The sequence below is a fragment of the Perca fluviatilis genome, chromosome 20 (assembly GCF_010015445.1).
Source record: "Perca fluviatilis chromosome 20, GENO_Pfluv_1.0, whole genome shotgun sequence".
NCBI classification, from domain to species: domain Eukaryota; kingdom Metazoa; phylum Chordata; class Actinopteri; order Perciformes; family Percidae; genus Perca; species Perca fluviatilis.
This window is the reverse complement of record NC_053131.1, coordinates 28583331-28603746: the sequence shown is the minus strand read 5'-3', so window position 1 is coordinate 28603746 and position 20416 is coordinate 28583331. Positions and strand designations below refer to the sequence as shown.

Here is a 20416-nt window from a genome sequence, read left to right as displayed (position 1 = left end):
TCGGTTAGCACCAACCTAATCAGCTACAGTTTGCAAAACTTTGCCCCTTATCTGTTTAGTACAAGCCATGATGTGGCTGAAATGGGCAGCTTCACTCTGCAAACTTTATTTTTCAGGAGTTTTTGTGTGTGCCATTTTTGCCTTAAATTGGACAATTGACCGTGTGGAGGGAGACAGGAAATGAAAATGCAGTTATATGGCATGTGCCATGTGCATTCCACTATTGAATCACCTCTTAGTGAACTTTCTAAAATATGAGACACTGTCGTAATGGTGTTTTTTTTTTTTTAAAGCTCCTAATTAATTAAAACATTTTACCTGACCCAACTGTGACATTAAGCAGAAAAGAATTAACGTTAGCCAGGCCATTTCCTTGGTTAATAATCGCTCTCATTAGGTTCACGGTTTATTAGCAAAGTGCATTTTATGTCAACATATTTGTGTTCAAATTAGTGTTTATTTTATTTAATAGTGGCATAGGGGAATATGGAAAAGTAAAACCTCGCTCAAAATTGCATTCCATTATCTCAACCTTTAACAATCACAAGTATTTATGTTCTTGACCAAGCTATATGAATGACATGTGAACAGTGTTTGCACAGTAAAACTGTCCTTTGGTTTTGTAAAATGTAGGACATCGCAAAAACAAAACGTCATCAGTGGCCTACCCAGCTGTTCTTGCGTCCGGCGTAAATCTCCATGTTGCGGCCGTAGTTGGGATCCTCCAGCAGACTGTCGTACTCAAAGAGCAGCCTGGAGCTTTCACGCAGCCGCTGGCATTGGTAGCGATGGTACTGCTGGATAAGCTCCTTCACCAGCTGGAGCAAACATTCTGGGTCCCCAGCATCCCACTGGACCAAGTGCTGAAAAATACACAAGAGAAGAGGCATAAGGACAGATATACATCTTTTTCTTTTTTTTTAACATGTTAACAACATGTTAGAATGTCAAATCAATACACCATTATTATAACAACGATAAGCGAATGGAATTAATGAAATTAGCAGCCTTATTTGGCATATACTCCTTTTAATGTTGTGGTAGATTTGGTAAGAAACCCTCTAAACTGAATTTAGGCACACATAGAGATTGCAATATGGCATCAACAACAAACAGGACGCTTTTCTTTGAGCACAAACGGAGCAAAGATTTTAAGATTTCAATGTCATCTAATAGTAACATCCTGATAAAACACTCTAGTCGAAGTGAACATTTGTGATGTTGTGGATGGCTAACAATTGTATTGGCCATGGACTAATTTGTTTCCAGTATTCAAGAAAGGTACACGGCGCTCAAACAAGCAGTCTGAATTCAATGCATACATTGGGCTAGATGACAACTTCTAAAGAGCTGATCCATTTGAACAACTCATTAAGATTCTGAATGACACTTGAGACAACATTGGGAACGGTTGGGAATTAATCATTAGCAGTAGTATAGTGGGTAGAACATGTGCTATAGCAGCAGTAGGGATAGCTGGGAAGACCATGGTAGAGGAAAAAGGATTGTGCCTGGAAGAACACAAGTCACAGTAATAGTCTGATCCTGACAAGCGGTACTTCCCATTACCATATCAGAAGGAAAGGGTTGTGCTAAAGGATGTCCTGTTTCCACAGAGATTCACATTGATATGTAAACCCACCGAGCACGTTCTTCCATCAGCAACTTGTCTCACCTCTGTTGCCATATTGATTGATAGCTATAGATCTTTGATAAGGGTGCAGTTTTTTTTGCACGAGGATATCACACTCAGACAATTTATTCACATAATTTGAATATGGTGCAATGATAAGCAAATAGCAAAGCTCCAAATGTTTGAGCTCATTATTTAGTGTATCTTGAATGTCTAAATGGTCCAGGGTGCGCACAGACATTCCCTCCCACCAATCTCCATTTCAACACTCACCAACAGCACTCGACCGACCGACTGAGGCCAGAAAGCAATACGCAGATTTACAGAACAAAACTACAACCATATGTAACCACCTGTCACAAATGAGTAAGTAGAATCAACCAAACATGACTCTCTACCAGGCTAATTGTACCAAACAGAAGTTTCTCCCCTCTTCAGGGGAACCTGTCCATTGATGCGTGAAGAATAAAATGCGTATAATTATTGCTAACATCACTGTGCAAAAATAAATTGCAGGAAACATGTCAGGTCTAATAAAAACAAATGGCTGTGTGCTCTTGGGAATGAATGCTGTGAAAGCTTTATAATGGAGAAGTACAGCACGCAAATCAAAACCAAAGCAAACAAAACAACCTAACTGGCTAAATGAGCTCACTGCACTGTTTGGACTGACCGTGCTTGTTAATTTAAAGAGATTTATGCTGCCTAAAGGCAAGGGCACTTGTCAAATCTAGTTTTTAAACAATCGCTACCTTTTCACATTGACATGATTTGATAAGCGTCATTTAAGAGAAAGGTAAGATTGAATGTTTTCTCCCCTGGTAAATTTATTGTGAAGAGGATGAAGATGATGGCGGCAATATTTGAGATTTAAAAAAAAGGTAGTAAGTAGTAGGTCATGAGGCATGACGTAGATCTCTGGAGCCCTTGAGTTCTGAAAAGTGAAAGTGATACCTTTCCCAACTCATTCTGAAAGTGAAATACTGCTTGCAGATTTAAACTGTGCAACCTGATGACATAACTGTAATGCCAAAGTAAATGTTTAACTACAGTTCATCTTTTTTTACCTGCCTTGCTTCAGCACTCAAGCCAATTAAATACAGGTCAAGCTAAATGATGAGCAAATCGGAATTAAGAGCCATGTACTGTGTGGGAGGGAGGATTAATAGACGCTGGAAATACTGTAACCATTAATATCCATTAAATGAAGGTGTCAAGTCAAAAGTGGGATGTCTTTGACTTGCATTAGCTTGTTTCCCTGCCTGTCTGCCAGTCTGTCTGGCAGCCCATATCAACCCAATAGAGAAAGCTTCCATTGTTTTAGAGCAACCCAGACTCAATTCACCAATAGCGGTGGTGGTGGTGGTGGTGGTGGTGGTAGTGGTAGTGAGGGGGCTAAACAAAGACAGTGACCTCATCGTCCTGATCCACCAGTGGTTACCAGCAATGCCGGGATTCCCGAAACGAGGGGGCGATGCAAACAAGGATGGGCATTGTCCAAAAGAGGCAGTCAGCGCTCCGGGGCAGGAGCGAGCTGAAACTGAGGAAGTGCTGTGTCAGGATTGTGACACAGAATATCAGTGAAACTCCACTGAGGAGGAGGAGAGGCAGGGAGGAGAGATCAGAAGTGGGAGAGGAGGAAGGAAAAAAAAAAAAAAGAAGCTGTTGAGCTCAGGCAAGTAGGCCAAGGCCAATGCTAACAGGCTAGAAACTAAGAGTTTCACTGGTAGGTAATAATGACACAGTAAACAAAAACTACCTTTTGTAACTAAATATGTGAGGAAAGCTGCAACTTTATTACTGTTTAAATGATACAGTTGTGTGTGATGCACATACCTGAGACAGAGATTTGTTTTTCCAAAGACAATTTTTGTTCAGAAAAAGCAGGAACAAGAAATGTTGCCTTGTGTTTAGACAAAAATGTAGGAGAATCACTCCCTCAGAAATTACAGTTAAGGTTTCGTCACGCTCAGTAGTTAACCTCAGCTGCTCCAGAGCTATTCACTGGCCAATGACAGAGGAGATGAGCTTGTATCGGGCGACTACAGGGTGAAGCAGGGTGTTGCTGAACGAGAGCTAGGTTGACTTCTCTCAGTATAAATAAAGACTATTATTCCCTGTTAATATATATAGTATTTATAAGTCTAAGACAGCCATGCTAGCTGCTGCTGGGGACTTTGAATAAGTGTACAGAATTCTATAGCAATTCCAGTAGGAGTCAACCTCTTGTAACCTTACTGTAATGCAAAAATGTAATGGCATTCCACCCAATAGTTGTCATTAAGTATATTTCAGCCTGGACCAAAGTGGTGGACTGATGAAATGACGGACAAACCTCAGTCAAGGTTGCCATCCCTATCAATTATGGCCGATAATAGGACACTGCACTGGTTCGACTTGTATTGTACTGAATGTTCTGACTTTGGGTTAACAAGGTAGCACTTGAATGTTGCTGCAAAGCATCGGTCGAACATAGATGGAGAGAGAGAGTGAAAAGCACTGAGCCAAAAAGCAATGTCCTTGTGTTGCAATGTGTGTGTGTTTGTATGTAGACATGTAAGTCTGTACAGACTCTCCGCAGAATTGATTTTATACGCTCTGCTGAAGGCTGTGTGTGCCATTACAAATCTATGTGTTATTTTTCATGAATAGGATAAGCCCTGCGGAAAATGTACAGATCTGAGACATAAAAACAAAAGATGCAATAGTCGCATTCTAGGCTATTTGAGAACTGAGATTTATCATTTGATGAAATGAACTGAAAAAAAATAAATAAATCATCTGCATGCCTTCTAGAACGCTCTGTATGGAAGGAACATCTTTCTTAGGGCTTTATCCGCAGGGGGCCGTCAACAATAGCCACTGGTTCAATCTGGACCATATAATCCAATTATTTTGACACAACACACTGGTTAAACCTGTGTCAAATGATTAAGCCTAAACTTGGCTTATGATAAAAACCTGTCACCTCTAATACATAAATCACTGATACTTTCCTTTTTTGAAAAGAGCACATATCTGTAAGGGAAGCAACGTATAATCGTATTACCTTAAGATATAAGGATTTGATTCAATATCAATGTTAAAAACTGCATATTAAAAATATATTGGATTACCATTATCATTTAGCATTTTGGGTATTCATGACACAGCGTGTCCAAGCCAATGTTAAAAACACAGTCAAATAGCACAGTTGGTAGACAAAAATATTATAGATCACTATGCCTTTCAATAGAAAATACATGTTCTTTCTGCCTATTGATTAATTTTCTCAAATTACACCTTTTCTAATTAGACAGCAGCATTGGCAGTTCACTGTTTTGAGCTTGAAAACATTAAAGTTGAAGCAAAATTAAGAAAATGAAAGTAGCTCACAAAGAAGCATACAATGTGTAGTCAATTGAATGGGCAAGTGATACTATAATAATATTTTTAACAGTTTTTAAATAATGCAAAGAATGGAAAATCAGCTTACTAGGCCTAATGAGTTTCAAAGAACTTCAAATTAGGACTAAGAGTCTACAGCCATGATAGGGGTCTGTGAGGCTGCACTTAGTCACAGCGATGCTTTGAGCTAAATGCTAACATCAGCATGCTAAAATTCTTATTCCTCCATGGTAGCGACTTGTCAATCAAAAGGTAGCCTAAAGCAAAAGCTGCTTTATCGTCTATTTTACTTAAAATGGGACCATGATTTACAAAATGAACATCATTCTGTATTGATCAAAACTTGAAATTTGAAATGGAGACCATAAACTCATTATTAAAATGATAGGGTGTCTCACTCTTCTATACAATTCAACTTTTTTTGCTCAGTAGTAGACTCAGTAGAGTCGCACCCTGCTGGCCATTAAAAAGAATGAAGGTTTAAGGCACTTCCGAATTGGCTCAAAAAGAATTGGACAAATGAAAATTTTGAGCTTATGATGACACTAGATTAAAAGCCAGAGGATCACCAAATTCATTAGAATGTATCCTTAAGGGAACTTGAATATCTGTAGCAAATTTCACAGTTTCACTTACAACAACATTCATTCTGTGGGGAGCATCAATGGAATACACATTGCATGGCAATCCATCCAATAGCTGACAGAACAATTCACTCTGAACCAAAAATGTCGACCTGCCGGTGGCCCGGGAGTAAAGTCAGTGGATCACCACAAAAATGAGAACATATCCTTTTTGGGATTTATTTCAGTTGGAAACAATGTAGTGGAGCGACTGACTGACTAGCAGCCCTAGAGCCATGCCACTAGTATGGCTAAAAGCAACAAACCATGTAGTATTGTTTGAATACAAATAAAACTGCTCTATTTAAATGTGTGACTTAGTGCATCAAACAAATAGACATTTCAACATATGTCTCAAAGCAGCAATTCCATTAAGCTACAATTCAAGTGAGTCTAAAGTATTGTAAATATGTTGAGGATAAGGGGAGAACTTAACAGAAACAGTGTTTTCCTTTAAGAACAAAATGTACACCTAAATTGGGCATCTTCACACTGAATAGACCCAAGTTGACAGAATTATGTCTTCCTGTGCCATCCGTCTGTACCATCTCCGATCCAATATTTATCTTAGGCCAATGAGAGAGGGACTGGCATCTGAAAATGCAAGATAATTATATAGGCCAAGAGAAGATATTTGTTTTTACGTCTTAAATGTGATTTTTATAGATGCTGGCAACCTGATCCAATAAATCGCTGTAGACTTGAAAGTGTGAGGCATTAAAAAACTCCCAAGTATTAAATTAATCTCTGTTAGTCTTTAATTCAAGTGTGGGCTCACACCCTGTTTCGCCCCCGGAGAGTGCCAAGTCTAAGATCATGCTAAATTGCTCTTGTCATGTGTTTAAGACACTTGGCAATCTCAGCCCAGTGTTTATATTTTTTTCATTTTTTTTTACTGTGATCTGTGCAGTTTATGTCCAACACAGTACAACTTGATGACAGAAATAGTACTTTTCTGACTACTTTTATTGTGATTCAGTAACTGCTTTAGGCCAGTACCAATCCCCTCTGAGGGCTGATACTATGGTCCCATCTTTGTCTTGGCACATATATAGGACTGGGTATCGTTCCAAAAGTTTCGATACCGGTAGTGATATCAATACCATGACTTCGATACCGGCTCCTAAACGATACTTTTCCCGATACCAATTTTATAAAAAAAAAAAAATTACAACATTACACATTATGGCACAAATCTTTTTATTTATTTTTCAGCTTCTACTATAAGAGCCCCGTCTCTGTGCGTAACAGAGTTTTTCCTTCCTGCCTCTACAAACATGTAACGTTTGACAGCCAATCACCAGCATTATTAGATCTTTGTAGAAGCATGCTGCATGCTCATTGGCTCACTGACGGTGATGAGATTTACTCCTTAGGTATTGAAATTGGGTTATGAATGACGAGGCACTTTTTGATACTCGATACTTTAAAGGCAATTCGGTCGGTGCCTAAAAAGTATTGAATTCGGTACCCAGCCCTACACATATGCCTCTTGTTTTCCCATCCATCAGCTGGTGTTTAGGAATTGCCAAACTCTTTTCCACCAGCCATCTCTGGTAAGCAAACAATAGCCTGCCTACTAAAAGCATTCCCAGACCTGTCAGTGAGCCATGCCAATAATAAACTCTAATAAAAGCTGGAATGCATTATTCTCTAAAGCGGGAAGGAAGCAGGAGCAACAGTTGGTACACTATGCCCAGGTTGATATAATCCTGCTTTATGTGCCGTCTGAGGTCCATTGTTAGAACAGTAACAGGGGACGAGCTGGAGCAGCAGATAGGAAGCGTGCACCAATGCTTGGCATTCAGGATTACCAAGGGATAAAGTGAAGTTGGAAATGTTTCCTTTTTCTAGACAGACTCGTGCTTAGATTGGCTTTACACTCCATTTTTCTAGTGGGAGTTGTCCTGATATCTAAATTACAAACAATGTCTCATTGTCTGAAATCATTGTCATAACTTCTCTAAGGAGTCTAATTGTTTTTTTTAAAAGGTGGAAAAATAAATAATTGTTACTGTGACTACATACAACAACATTTCATCTAAGAGAGCAGGACCAATGACAGGCCAATTAGACTGACTAACTTAATAAGGCTGGTTATTCTTTATTTTATAATCATAAACAAATCAAATCAAAAGACCAAAACCAACAATGTGTTTTCCTTCTCACAATACTTTCCAACTTCCCTACCCTATCTATGGCACTCAGCCCTCAGCTCATTGGCTCCTTCTTAAGATATACATATTTAAAAATGGATCACATATATAGTTACATTTTTTTCAAAAAGGCTAAATCATTTCCTTAGACAGCTAAGCACTGCAGCTTTTAGCAAAAGTTACTCAAACAGGATTAAATAGAGCATTTGTTGGGGACTATTTTCAGTGGCGGATTAATACACATTTATAGTTGTAAAAAGTGGCAATGCTTATAAAGGAGCATGTCACCCAATTCGACAGTAACTCATTGATGTGCTTTTAATAGTTTTAGTACTCGTTAGTGGGATCAAATTATTGTTGATTTTGGTCGGTTCATGGTATTTATTGACAATTACATTACAGTTAACTTCTACATACCAGATTTTACAAGACATCCAGTCAATACTGTGGAAATTGTGTGTACTGTAAAAAGTCTCCACTAAATTAAAGGGGGGAAATAACAGTGGTACACTTGTTGAGTTGATCACATTCAAAATCACCTCTTTTACCAACCAAGACTAACATACTGTAAATTAGTATGGGCTTTTCAGACAATATGTCTTGTGTTCCTTCTGCCCTGCAGAAGTATAACACACTAAAATACATGTTTGCACATATTTAGTAAATATGCATGTGTACACTAGAATAGCCTAATTGTCAAAGTGGATGTGGTTTAATAAATTGAGGGACCACTGGATTGTCATTAAGACTATAAACAGCAACATGTATCATTACTATTCAAGCCTGGGTAAAGTGGACAGATATGCTGAACCAACCAGCAGAAGCTATTTCTTTCCATTACTGGAAATGTGTTCATATTTGCCTGTGAAGCTAAACCTACAACTTGCTCAGTTAATTTACCCAAATGCAACAAGCCCGGTTGGGGGAACAGAGCCAAATAACAATAAATCCACACAATGCAAAAGAGACCAAAAACCTGGAATTTCCAGTTTAACTAGACAGAGCCTGCATCTGTACCACACAGCAAAGTACTGCAAGAAGGATAAGTGGAAACATGATGTTGTATCTAGAGAGGCCATCGAGGCTAACCCCAGGTCTTGGGCGCATGCACACGCAGACTTAGAAAGATGCAAAACACTGGGGAACTCCCCAAATGTTTAGTGCCTGCACGCATCACTGGACAAGTCTAGACCAGACAAATGATACACTGCACACAAAGAAGGGGCCAGAGGGGCAGACAAATAGTAGTATTAGGTGAGTAAAAACAAAGGTGCAACTAGTGATAACTGTTCTTATGTGCCACATACTTACTCCTATCTCACAGTAGAACATGTATTTCATGCTCTTTGGCCTATATGTTACATAGAAGTCTGTATCGATGAAGTATGATAAGCAATAATGTACTGTACAGAGATTGCGAGGCAACCGGCTGACAGCCGGCTGGCTTCTGGCTTGGAGGGGAACATTTAGATGGCTGCATCTGTAAAAGGCTACATAGTGCAGAAGAAGTGAGAAGTACAGAGTCTGTTAACTGAAATCTAGAGTTTCACTTTAAAGGAATACGCCACCGTTTGTTGAAATAGGGCTTATCACGGTCTCCCCTGGCTGTAGATAGGTGGGCCAACGCATTTTTTGTCTCAGTGCAAGTGATTAGGTTGTTTTTTTGTTGGCTCGCTTTTACTCACAACATGCTAACTGGCAACATAGGATTCCATTCACTATGCTAAGCTAACTAGCGGCGGCGCTGCCGGTGTTGCACCGGACCAAAACAATGCATGCACAAAAAATGCAATTTGCAGTTTACATCCATGTCCGTCCAGACTCATATAATCTAAGTAAGGAAGACTTTAAAAGGAATTTAATAAAAATGTACTAAGTGTATTTTATGTTGAAACATGGATGCTTCACACTAGGGCTGTTGGAACAAATTCCGAAAGTCGAATAGAATTCGAATAGTAAAAAAATCAATACTGTTCGAATGCTGAAATTACTATTCAAATGTGTTTTTGTAAACAGGTTGGCTAACGTTAGCTAATCTCCCTCTTCTCATGTCACGTCTGATGAACAATAAGTTACAATAGTGAGAAACACATGGCATTTTGAGCTAACGTTACTTACCGAGTAAGGTTAGTACAGGGGAAATCGGAAGAAGGATGGGAAATAGTTTTAACATGACTTTAAAATCGACATCCACCGAGCCAAAATGCTTATGTTATCAATAGTTAGCTCGTTCTGGTTTCCTAACTGCGTGAGGAGTTATAAGAGCGTAGCTGGGAGCTTCATGGAGACAGCTAACGTTTATGTTAGCTGCCCTACAGCTGTCAAGAGTTAGCTTCGACTTTATACATTACCATATAATAGCTGTATTCTCAGTAACGTGACAATCTGCAAGAAACGTGTTGCTTTTTATCTCACTAAAATAGTAGTGGCAGCACCGTTTGGCTTAGTTATCAATGCGGTTAGCATCGTGGCTAACACTACTGTTACTTAGTTTATGACAAATCATTTTGGCTGTGCTTTCTAACATTATGTCATTGTCCTAACCGAGCACAGTTAGCCTTTACAACAGAGCCGCTCCAATACACGTGTTAGATAATGTTTTATTACAGAGTTCTCTGTTGATTTGTGTTTGTCGCTGTGTGCTCGTGGTGGAAAATAACGTAAACAGAGAGCGGCGTGCTAGAAATGCAATGCGCCATGACGTAGATCCCCTTCAAGGCCAGGCTGATGTTGGTAGTCCCTCTATTGGACAGAAAGTGTAACAACAACCACATGCTTGTAGTGGCATTGACAATGCATAAGCCTGAATAGTGTAGTACATATTTATAACAGGCTCCATATGAGCATTAAATATTCAAATATTATTTGAATATAAAAAATAACAAATGAAATTCGAATGGTATTATAGAGGAAGACTGACAGCTCTACTTCACACACATCTTCAACTCCGCACCCGGGAAGATCTATACAATCACCACTGCTTCAAGGTTAGTGTCACCAATTAAGTATGTATTAAGTATTAATACCAAATGTCTCCCCTTCTACTCCTTATTAGTTACGGCGTTGAATAGTGGCCAGACAAGTGTTAATGCATTTAATATTGCATATAAAAAATACTAATACTAACTTTAAAAGTCATCATTTACTGAATTGGGGGGGAAAATGTTATGCAACAGTGCATCTTCTACGTAAGAGACTTAAATAGTATTGCTCTCCACCTTCCCTCCCTCCTTTCCTGCCTCTGTCATTTCCTCTTCTCTGGTTATTTTTCCCAGCAACTCGTGGGTAGACCTACTCTGTTGTATTCCTGTCAGTTTGGTGAACACATGTCTTTCCAAACTCCTCTCCACCCAGTATCATAAAGCCTTGATCACAATTAGCCTGTAACACTTACTGGAATAGGGTGTGTTGTCACTGATAAGCCACAATGGAAACAGTCTTGAAATGGATTTTTTATTTTATTTCCCCAGATAGTTTGGTTAAGTAAAGCAATTACTCATTATTTAAACAATGAAATGGTTAAGACCTTAAATAATGATTTAATTACAAATTTTCAGCATGCATATAGAGGAAAACTCAACAGCCACTGCCCTGACTCAGATGGTTGATGATTGGTTCAAGGATATGGAGGAGAGGAAAATAATAGGTGTTGTAATGCTTGATTTCACTGCAGCATTTGATATAATTGACCACAACTTACTGTTAAAAAAACTGGAATATTATGGTTTTTCACAAAGCGCATTATTATGGATGAAAAGTTATTTGACAGACAGAAGACAATTAGTTTACATGGCGTGCCTCAAGGAAGTTGTCTTGGGCCGCTCATCTACACAATCTTTACCAATGATCTTCCATCTGTTTTAGATAAAGCAAGCATTTCAATGTTTGCTGATGATTCCACTATATATTTAGCATGAACTGATATTGGTGATTTAAATACAAAACTACAGAGAGAGCTACAGTCAGTGGTGGACTGGATAAGGAGTAACAAATTGATTTTCAATGTATCTCAAACTACCTGTTTAGCGATTGGAACTCATTTTTCTTTATGTTCCAAACCGAAACTTGAACTCAGCATAGAGCAAAATTCTGTAGAGCAAAGAGAAGAGGCTAAACTTTTGGGAGTGATGAATGATAATAGATTGTGTTGGGATAGACATGTTCAGAAACTGGTAACTAAAATGGGCAACACTTTGTCTGTAACTTTACACCACAGACCGTTAAACAAGTACTTCATGTTTTGTTTTTTTATCACCTTGATTACTGCTCTGTGGTTTGGTCCAGCACTTCAACAATTAATATAAAAAAAACACAAGTGATTCAGAAGAAGCGGCACGTGTGGCTCTCTCATGTGGATTTATATCAAATGTTGATGAAATGCATGAAAGCCTCTCATGGTTTAAAGTTAAAAATAGATTTGTGTATTCACTAACATTTTTTTTTTTACATAAGGTTACAACAAACAAAACACCTTTTACTTTATATACAAAACTATCTTTTAGTACTGATACACATCATTATCCAACAAGGCATGCAGTAGGAGGTAGTTTTATTTGATCTAAAGTGAAAACCAAATCAATTCAACGTTCAGTTAGGTACAGAGTAATGTGTGAATGTAACTCTCTCCCAAATACTATCAAAAAACAAAACACTCAGTATGGTTTTAAAAAAAATCACTTAAGAAATATTACTTTCCAAGATATTTCAATATTTAATATCAATTTAGAGAGATTCTGTTATAGGGCTTTTCGTTAAATCTTATTTTTAAAATAGATCTATTTGGAGTAGCATCATTTCTTTTAATTTTATTTTTTTATATTATTTATTTATTTTATTTTTTGTGTGTGATTAATTGCGTTAACTGTAAAATATGATTTGTATTTTCAAATGTTGTGTAATGTGAAGTAATGTCTTTGTGCGTATGGTGTGTAATGTGAAGTCATAAATTGTATTGTCACATGATAGATTGTAGGACCCCAGGAAGAATAGCTTTTAGCTTATGCTGAAGCTAATGGGGATCCAAATAAAACAAAACAAACCTTATAGGATTCAAAGAATGAGATTAAAACAGACAAATTAACATTCCTAAGGAAAATATGAATTACATTCTCTAAAATGTGAATATATTTTAAGGCACACATTAGCAGACTACATATATCCCACAGGGACATGTAGAGGTGGAGTGTCCATGTGGTTGCGGGTCTCTAAATTGGAGACAATAATTGCATATACCAATATCAGACTAATGGATCCTATATTCGATGAGCTATAAACAGTATGCTTTAAATAAAGTGCTTGTCAAATTGCCAAACAGCATCTGAAACCCCCTCCCAATATCTTTCGAGGATGTAACTGGGGTATACGTTTTCTGTTCCAGTGGGATCTCCATGGTGCCGATGTACAGAACAAAGTCAGCCAACAGAAACACGGATGCACAGTGTTTGTAGATGGAGAAGTTAATTATTCTGACATGTTTTATTACCATGTTAAGTCCTACATTAGACCAAACATCATACTATGATCCCTCTCTTCTATCTACAACCATGTCAAAGCCATGACATTACATCCTACATCGCAACCTACGCGTAGGGGAAATTACATGACATCTTCATGTACAGGTTTTTTGACGCACTTTTAAGTGTGGCCATTCAAACACTTTTACATTTAGATGAGGTTGATAGTTTGAGGCTTAAACCAGCCTTAAAGGGCTGTTAGACTGCAATAGTTTTAGCAGTGTGTTTCAACAGGCAACTGAGTTTTACATTTACAGTACATGTACTGTATTCCACACTACCCTGTACTAAGGCTTGACTAGGCCAGTCCAACAACATTCATTTCATTCCCATGGTAAAATCAACATTGCATGTTCTATACTATTTAAAACTTTACAGTATCTACATTTTCACCACAGTTAAGTAATCTCTTATAGGCCACCTTTTAACTACCGACTGGAATCAATTAAACCTTTAGGTTAGACAGCTATAAATGTGTCAGAGTGGTTAAGTAATGATTACAGTTAGGAAGGCAGTCACTACTCAATTTAAAATTTATTTCCATGTTAAAAGGAACAATGGCTCCTCTCTGCCCAAAATAAACCAATTAGACCAGCAGATGACTTTCCACAGCCCTTACAGCATAAGATTAATAAAGCTAGTGTGAGAGTTAACATGACTGACCAGTTAAAAAAAAAAAAAAAAACTTACAGTATGTGTATCAAAGCACTCTGAGGTGGGGAACTGCCCTGGTGGCCAATTAGCCACAATCTGGATGCCATTTAGCCTACATTTGCACTTGCCAGTGAACCCTTGCGCCCTAGCAACAATGAGGTGAACCTCAATACATTTGTGGCAGACTTTGCTCATATTCCATGGCTCGTGGAACTGTTCTGCTATAAAAGGTTTATTTGAGGGCCTCTCATCATCCAGCTCGGGTATTCAAGTCTCTTTCATCCCTCATGCATTGTGGTTTAAGTGTTGAAAGGACTTTTCTTAATAATCATTAAGGTTTGAGGATAATTCATTATTGTTGCTGTAGTATTTCATGTTTGAGTGACTACACCTTTTTGAAAGGTGGCCTGCAGGTGGTTCAGCAGTGTTTAAGGTAGAAGTTTTGTGAGGAGGTAAAAAAGGCCCGTTAGTGCTTGACTAGGGGTCATTGCTCCCCCCACCCCGAGGCAGCTAACGCAAGACTGTTTACTGACAAACAGACTCATCACTCTGTTAATCTTTGGAACAGCAGAAAACATGCCGTCATTATTCACTAAAGTATCAACAGTATAAAGAGTGGCAACACACACACACACACACACACACACACACACACACACACACACACACACACACACACACACACACACACACACACACACACACCTATTGCACATTTATGATTCTTTCCTATTGGCAATATAAAATATGGCATACATACATACATTTAGCTAAACTGAGAAAACAAAATAAACAAAGTGTTAAATGGTGGATGGACATGACAGTAAGACTGTGACATTTTCCTATGAGTCAGAGACCTCCTCATAGTAGCAATTCCTCTTGATTACATCCTCAGACTGACACTGCCTTGCTATTCGTGTTTACCAGGTAACAAACGGTTTAATTTTGTAGCTTGGCTAACTCACAAAAAAAAAAAAAAAATGTTGATGCAGCTTATACAAATCTAAATATGAGAAGCTGCAAACAGCTTGAGTCTGCCCTTGATTTGATGCTGGACAGTTGGGCTGAGGGAGGTTGTGGTGACGGGATATTTTATGTTTTAAGGGGGACATTGTTGCAATGGCACGTTCTGGCTCAAACCCCTGGTTCAGTGGGAGTCTAATTAGCTGAAAGTCAAAACTTTTTCAGGAACAAGATTTCACATATGCGGGGTTGATCGTGGATGTATCATGAGCATGTTTTAGTCCTGCATTTTTTTTCAACTGCAATGCATTTCTCTGTCTAAACAAAAACATGGATAACTAACCCATACAAGACAGGTTGACAACAGGGGAAAACACAAGGCTAAACAGAGAAGCTAATGATACCCTTGGCCGGCTGTAAACAAGAGCACTGGGTTGCTGAGACATCAAGAATTCAACCAGCCATTGACAGAGGACCTAAAATTAGCCTAATGTTTACCTCCACTGGTTACGGCTAGAAACATATTGCTTGTGAGTGCCAAAAGTGAAGTGGACTTCCAATGGATTTGATCTCTTTACAGTAAATTATTAACTGTAGCACACAATAATATTTTACTTGTCATTAATCAGCAGTATGTGGCCATTTTATTTAACTATATAGGTCAGATGTTTACATGTTGTACAAGTCATCATAAATACACCTGGTCCATTTGTCATAAAATGGGGGGAAATTAAGGGTTGTACTTACTGAAAATGTACAAGAAAAAGGAGTGAGTAGGAGAGGGGGATCTCAGGCAGAGAGACAGATGAAGGAGGATTATGAAAGCAAAACACAGCAAGAATATAAGTGAGGAAAATAAACATGCACTGGGCTGCCAAGCACTGGCTCAGCAGAGGTACTTCCCCTTATGTGCACAGCTGGAATTGTGAGACGGTGAGCAATACTCCCCTCTCTTCTCCCAGACTCTGACACAAGCAGGGAAATTTAGCTTCTCCGTGCTAGGCCGCTTCTAAAACAGCACTGGATGACTGCATGGTAGTCACTTACCAACAAGAGGAAGTACTCAGTAGACTGCAGATCGCCATCAAGGCCTAATAATCTCACTAGTCAACACTGTACTGAGACGATGACAGCCAATAAACATTCATTCCCAAGTTAACGTTGTACAACGTACATTTTTTAACTGATTTAGAATTAAAATAATGTAAATTTTCTTTAGAAAAAATCTGAATGGCCTGATACTGGTCCTACACGAAAGGTCTAGATCATCCCTAGAAATTAAGTCCATATTGAACGATTCTGCACCCCATGATTCACGTTAAATGCCAACATACAGTACCAATACAGGTAGTTGGGTGCCCTATATGTGATGAAGCAGAAAGTAGGGGTGTGGACGTTAGGGTGGTGGATGTGTACCACATCTGACTTTCCGTGCATGGAGCATTAAACCGTTTTTTTTTTTTTTTAATCACTCAGCATTTCAGCTTCTGAGACAGATTTCCATGTCTGGGAGACAGAAATGTATATTTTGTTGTTCCTACTTTACCTTAAAAAAGTATAAAGTCGGGCGCCTGGTTAGCTCAACTGGTAGAGCCCATATATAGAGGTTTACTCGGGCAGCGACTGTGGGTTCAACTCCAAGCTGCGGCCCTTTGCTGCATGTCTTTCCCCCTCTCTCTCCCCTTTCAAGTCGAAGCTGTCCTATGCAAATAAAGGCCTAAAATGGCAAAAAAAAAAAATCTTAAAAAAAAAATGAGTATAAAGTCTTGAGAAGAACCCCAGTGACTAACAAGGAAGGGCATACAAAAATAAATGAGAGGTTTTGTGCCAAGACCAATATTTTCTTTGACTGTGCTGGAAGTATGTTATTCCTTCCTGGTGTGTTGATGTTACTTATTGGCCTAAAAAGCGTTTCACACAGACCAAAAACCAGTTAAAATCCACTGTGATAATTTAAAGCTATAGTGCGTAGTTTCTGTCATCCCCATGAGGAATTCTAAGTAATGACAACAACACTGTCGGCGCGTCGACATGATACAGCCTTCCGTGATTGCACACGACACGACAGTGCGACATGCAGTTGCTAGTAGCCAAGGAGGACACGGAGGATTAAAAAAACATGGACTCTTCAGAAGAGGTCATTATCGTCACTCGATCTTCTGCGCAGGAAAGTCGCCGGACGCCACAATCTTCTGAGCATAGCCACACTGGGAAATCCAGAGAGAGTTGTGTGGAGCTGATTGTTTTAATTAGCTTTGAAGCAACTCATTTGGCAATGGCTTGAATGGAACGGACGTTCGTTAATATCAAAAAGTTGCGCACTATGTAAAGTAACCAATTCGTCTAATGACCAGAACATATTTCCAGAGTATTCCTTTCTACCTCTGAAAAAGAAATTGCAGGATCTGACCATTAAAATGATTGTTTGGGACTGACTATTAAGTGTGCTTAAAACATTCATACAGATTATCTGGAATTGATGGTCATGTTGTAACCACTTTTGGTGGTGCAGCTGCTTGCATTACTCTTCAAACATTACAACCACACCCTATTTGAAACTAGACAGTGCTGATGCAATCAGTCCTTGAAAACCAGTTCTCATATATACAATTACTTACAAAGTCTTGATACTTTTATCTATAGACGGTATGCTTTAATCCCAACACCACATTGCAAACAAGTTCTTTGAAAACAAACTTTAAGGGAAAGATGTTAATGTTTAAAATTTATAATTATACAAACTAAGATGAAACAAATGCCATGAATTTCCCCTGCAGGTACACTTCATGAAAGCCTAGCATTATCATGAACCTCATAATCTGTTTAATCAACTTTTGTTAAAGTCAATCATGCTGGTTAATCTATACTGTCTTTATGACAGGGTAGTTCAACATACATGTTCTGCACAAACTACTACAGCCCATTAACATGTTTAGGCTAGCATGCTCGTGAATCATGGCTTGACAGAGACAATCTGATTTGCAGATAACAAGTAAGTCAAAACAGAGTTTAGGGCATAATGAAACATCTGCCAATTATTGCAACATTTCAAGCTATCTGTACACCCACGGTGGCTAGTTCGCTTTTACAACTCCCTGCTTTAACTTCCTCTGGCTACTGGGATCAGTGAAGTTGTGACCAGCAAAGTGATGCATCTGTCCGACACTTAGGAACACATAGGAGACCCATGCGGCGAATGAACGAAAAGATCTGGCTTTAACAAGTGGAAAAGAATAAAAGCATGTGGTACATTTGTTTTCTCGTGAAACAGAGTAATAAAATAAATTATATATTCACTACAAAGTAAACCACATTTTGAATGCAAAACAAATTAGCATTTTAAAAGTCTTCCAGAAAAACTTGCAAGTAACGATTGTCACACAAGTGCAGATACTCACTGGTAGTTCTGAGGGTTCAGGGAGAAATTCGGCATCTTCTCCAAAAATAAAATCTGGTGGCAATTCTGGATACTGTGCATTGAATATGATATCCCCTGGGAGAGAATAAGCAAAACGGATTACCTGATTACCAATTGTGACAACGTGAATTCACTTGCTTGCATTTCTACGTGTACTATTATAACCAACGTATCAAGGGATCAACCTAACTTTCATGTCATATGAGCATATTTGCACTCTCTCTGCAAAAAGAAACTCCATCTTACCATGTTGTGCTGTTTCTAACTGAGCGCTGCAATGTTCCTTTCTTTTAATAAGTGAAAGATGTGTAATTTTCTTAATATTATTGTGAAAATCTGCCTTATTCTGCTTTATTCAAAATGTGGAGAGCAGATTTTTGAACACTGCTGAAACAAGGTAAAACTGCAGTGGGAACATTTTGACATGATCTTATCCTGGCCAGTCTTGAATCTGACTCTGACATGTAATAGCTTGTTAAGGCAGCAGTTGTTTTTTTTTCAGTAGCAGCCTTATCATCCGCATAAGGTGCATTAGAGCTCTGGGGTCTTTTATTTAACCCTTGTGCGGTCTTCCCGTCAACCTTGAAACCTTTTTTTTAGACGTTTTTGAAGCCTTTTTTTCACAGTTTGTTTTTGCTTTTTCCAACGTTTTAAATTGTAAAATTTTTCTTCTTTACATTTTCAGCGCTTATTTCTACGTCCCATATTTTCTGATATAAAACAAAAATTGAAAACGGGTCAACACAAGGGTTAAGTAGCTACAGTAATAAGCAAACTTAACATTTACTATTAAAGCCATTCAAATCATGCCAAACACCTCGTTCTTGTAAAGAAAATTGCAAATCGGTACTTTTAATATAGCACTACATTAAGCGGTGCTAAAATCCTATAATATTAATACTATAATTAAGAGATGCATAATGCATTTAGAGTAAAAAAATAAGATAATATGATCACATGATCACTTTGCTTGTGCTGGTTCACAATGTTCGGATATCATGTTACACAATTCTATTTGTGTGCTGCAAGACTGTTCTGTTCTGCTTTTTTTTATGCCGTTCCAGCGACAGCAAGAGGAGACAAAAGTACACATGTGGAAATATTTTTCCAGTGGAGGAGAGTCAAACAAGGAGAGGAGAGGATGTGCTGTAAATCTGTTACAAACCACTGGCAGTCTGTCAGAGATGCACTGGCATGGTTCCAGAGGGAAATGGAGGTCTTGGAAAAGCAACCTTTACAGGTCACATAGGCCTTTATATATCGCTTTCTTCATACAGCCGGAGACAGCAATGAAAAGTGTAGTCTAGTCGCTGCATAACGTGCCTTCTCAAAGTCTTCTATTTCAGCCAGACATTTTATTGAGGTCATAAGGGCGTAATGTTCTACAACTACAAAAGGCCACAGATTGTTGTTTAGCAGTACCAGCCACAAGTGGAAGGAGGCTGGTCTTGCATTAATAGTGCTTAGCTCTGGGCCAGAGTTTGCCATGTGTTTGCACGCTATCAGTAGATCTTGATTTAACAAAGATCATTGCTGAGGCCAAAGCACAGGAAATTAGAACAACTAGCACAACAGCTGCAGAGGTGTTGCATGCCATGCCAGAGACCTGTTTTTGTCAGGTTTCAAGACTTCTTCCTAAATTATGACAGCTATACCGTAGATTATATCACTTTAAGGGAAAAGACAATTAGATGACATGGCTCTATCACAATATAAAACCCCAATTCAACATGGAAGTACTTTTTGTTGCATATTCTTAAGCCTCACACCTACACATTCCTCGAGTCTAGCTACAACATCTTGACATAGGTCACAATCATTTCTGTCTGGACAGATTTTTAGCAATTTTTGCAAAATAAGCAAAGCATACTTCCCCTTGACAGACATGGGGTTTTCCCCCAAGCAGTGCCATATTTGCAGCAAACGTTATAAACAGTCAAATGAAACTTCACACACATACTCGATGAATTTGGCTTTTCATAATGACATGGTTATTGATGATTATAATCACGTAAAAACATTTAGTGATGTTGCCCATTGGGCACTTTAGGACGCATGCTGATAAGGGA

The 20416-nt window shown here is 38.5% G+C and overlaps 1 protein-coding gene across 2 annotated transcripts in view; it reads right to left on the bottom strand.

Moving 5' to 3' along the window:
• Positions 1-20416, bottom strand: part of babam2 (BRISC and BRCA1 A complex member 2) — an 87253-nt gene that overhangs the window by 63003 nt on the left and 3834 nt on the right. For both annotated transcript variants that reach the window (XM_039785267.1, XM_039785268.1), the window contains exons 4-5: positions 18328-18422; positions 669-863 (exon numbers count right to left, since the gene is read on the bottom strand). In XM_039785267.1, coding sequence (XP_039641201.1) covers positions 669-863; positions 18328-18422 — 290 coding nt within the window. The remainder of the gene's footprint in view (positions 1-668; positions 864-18327; positions 18423-20416) is intronic.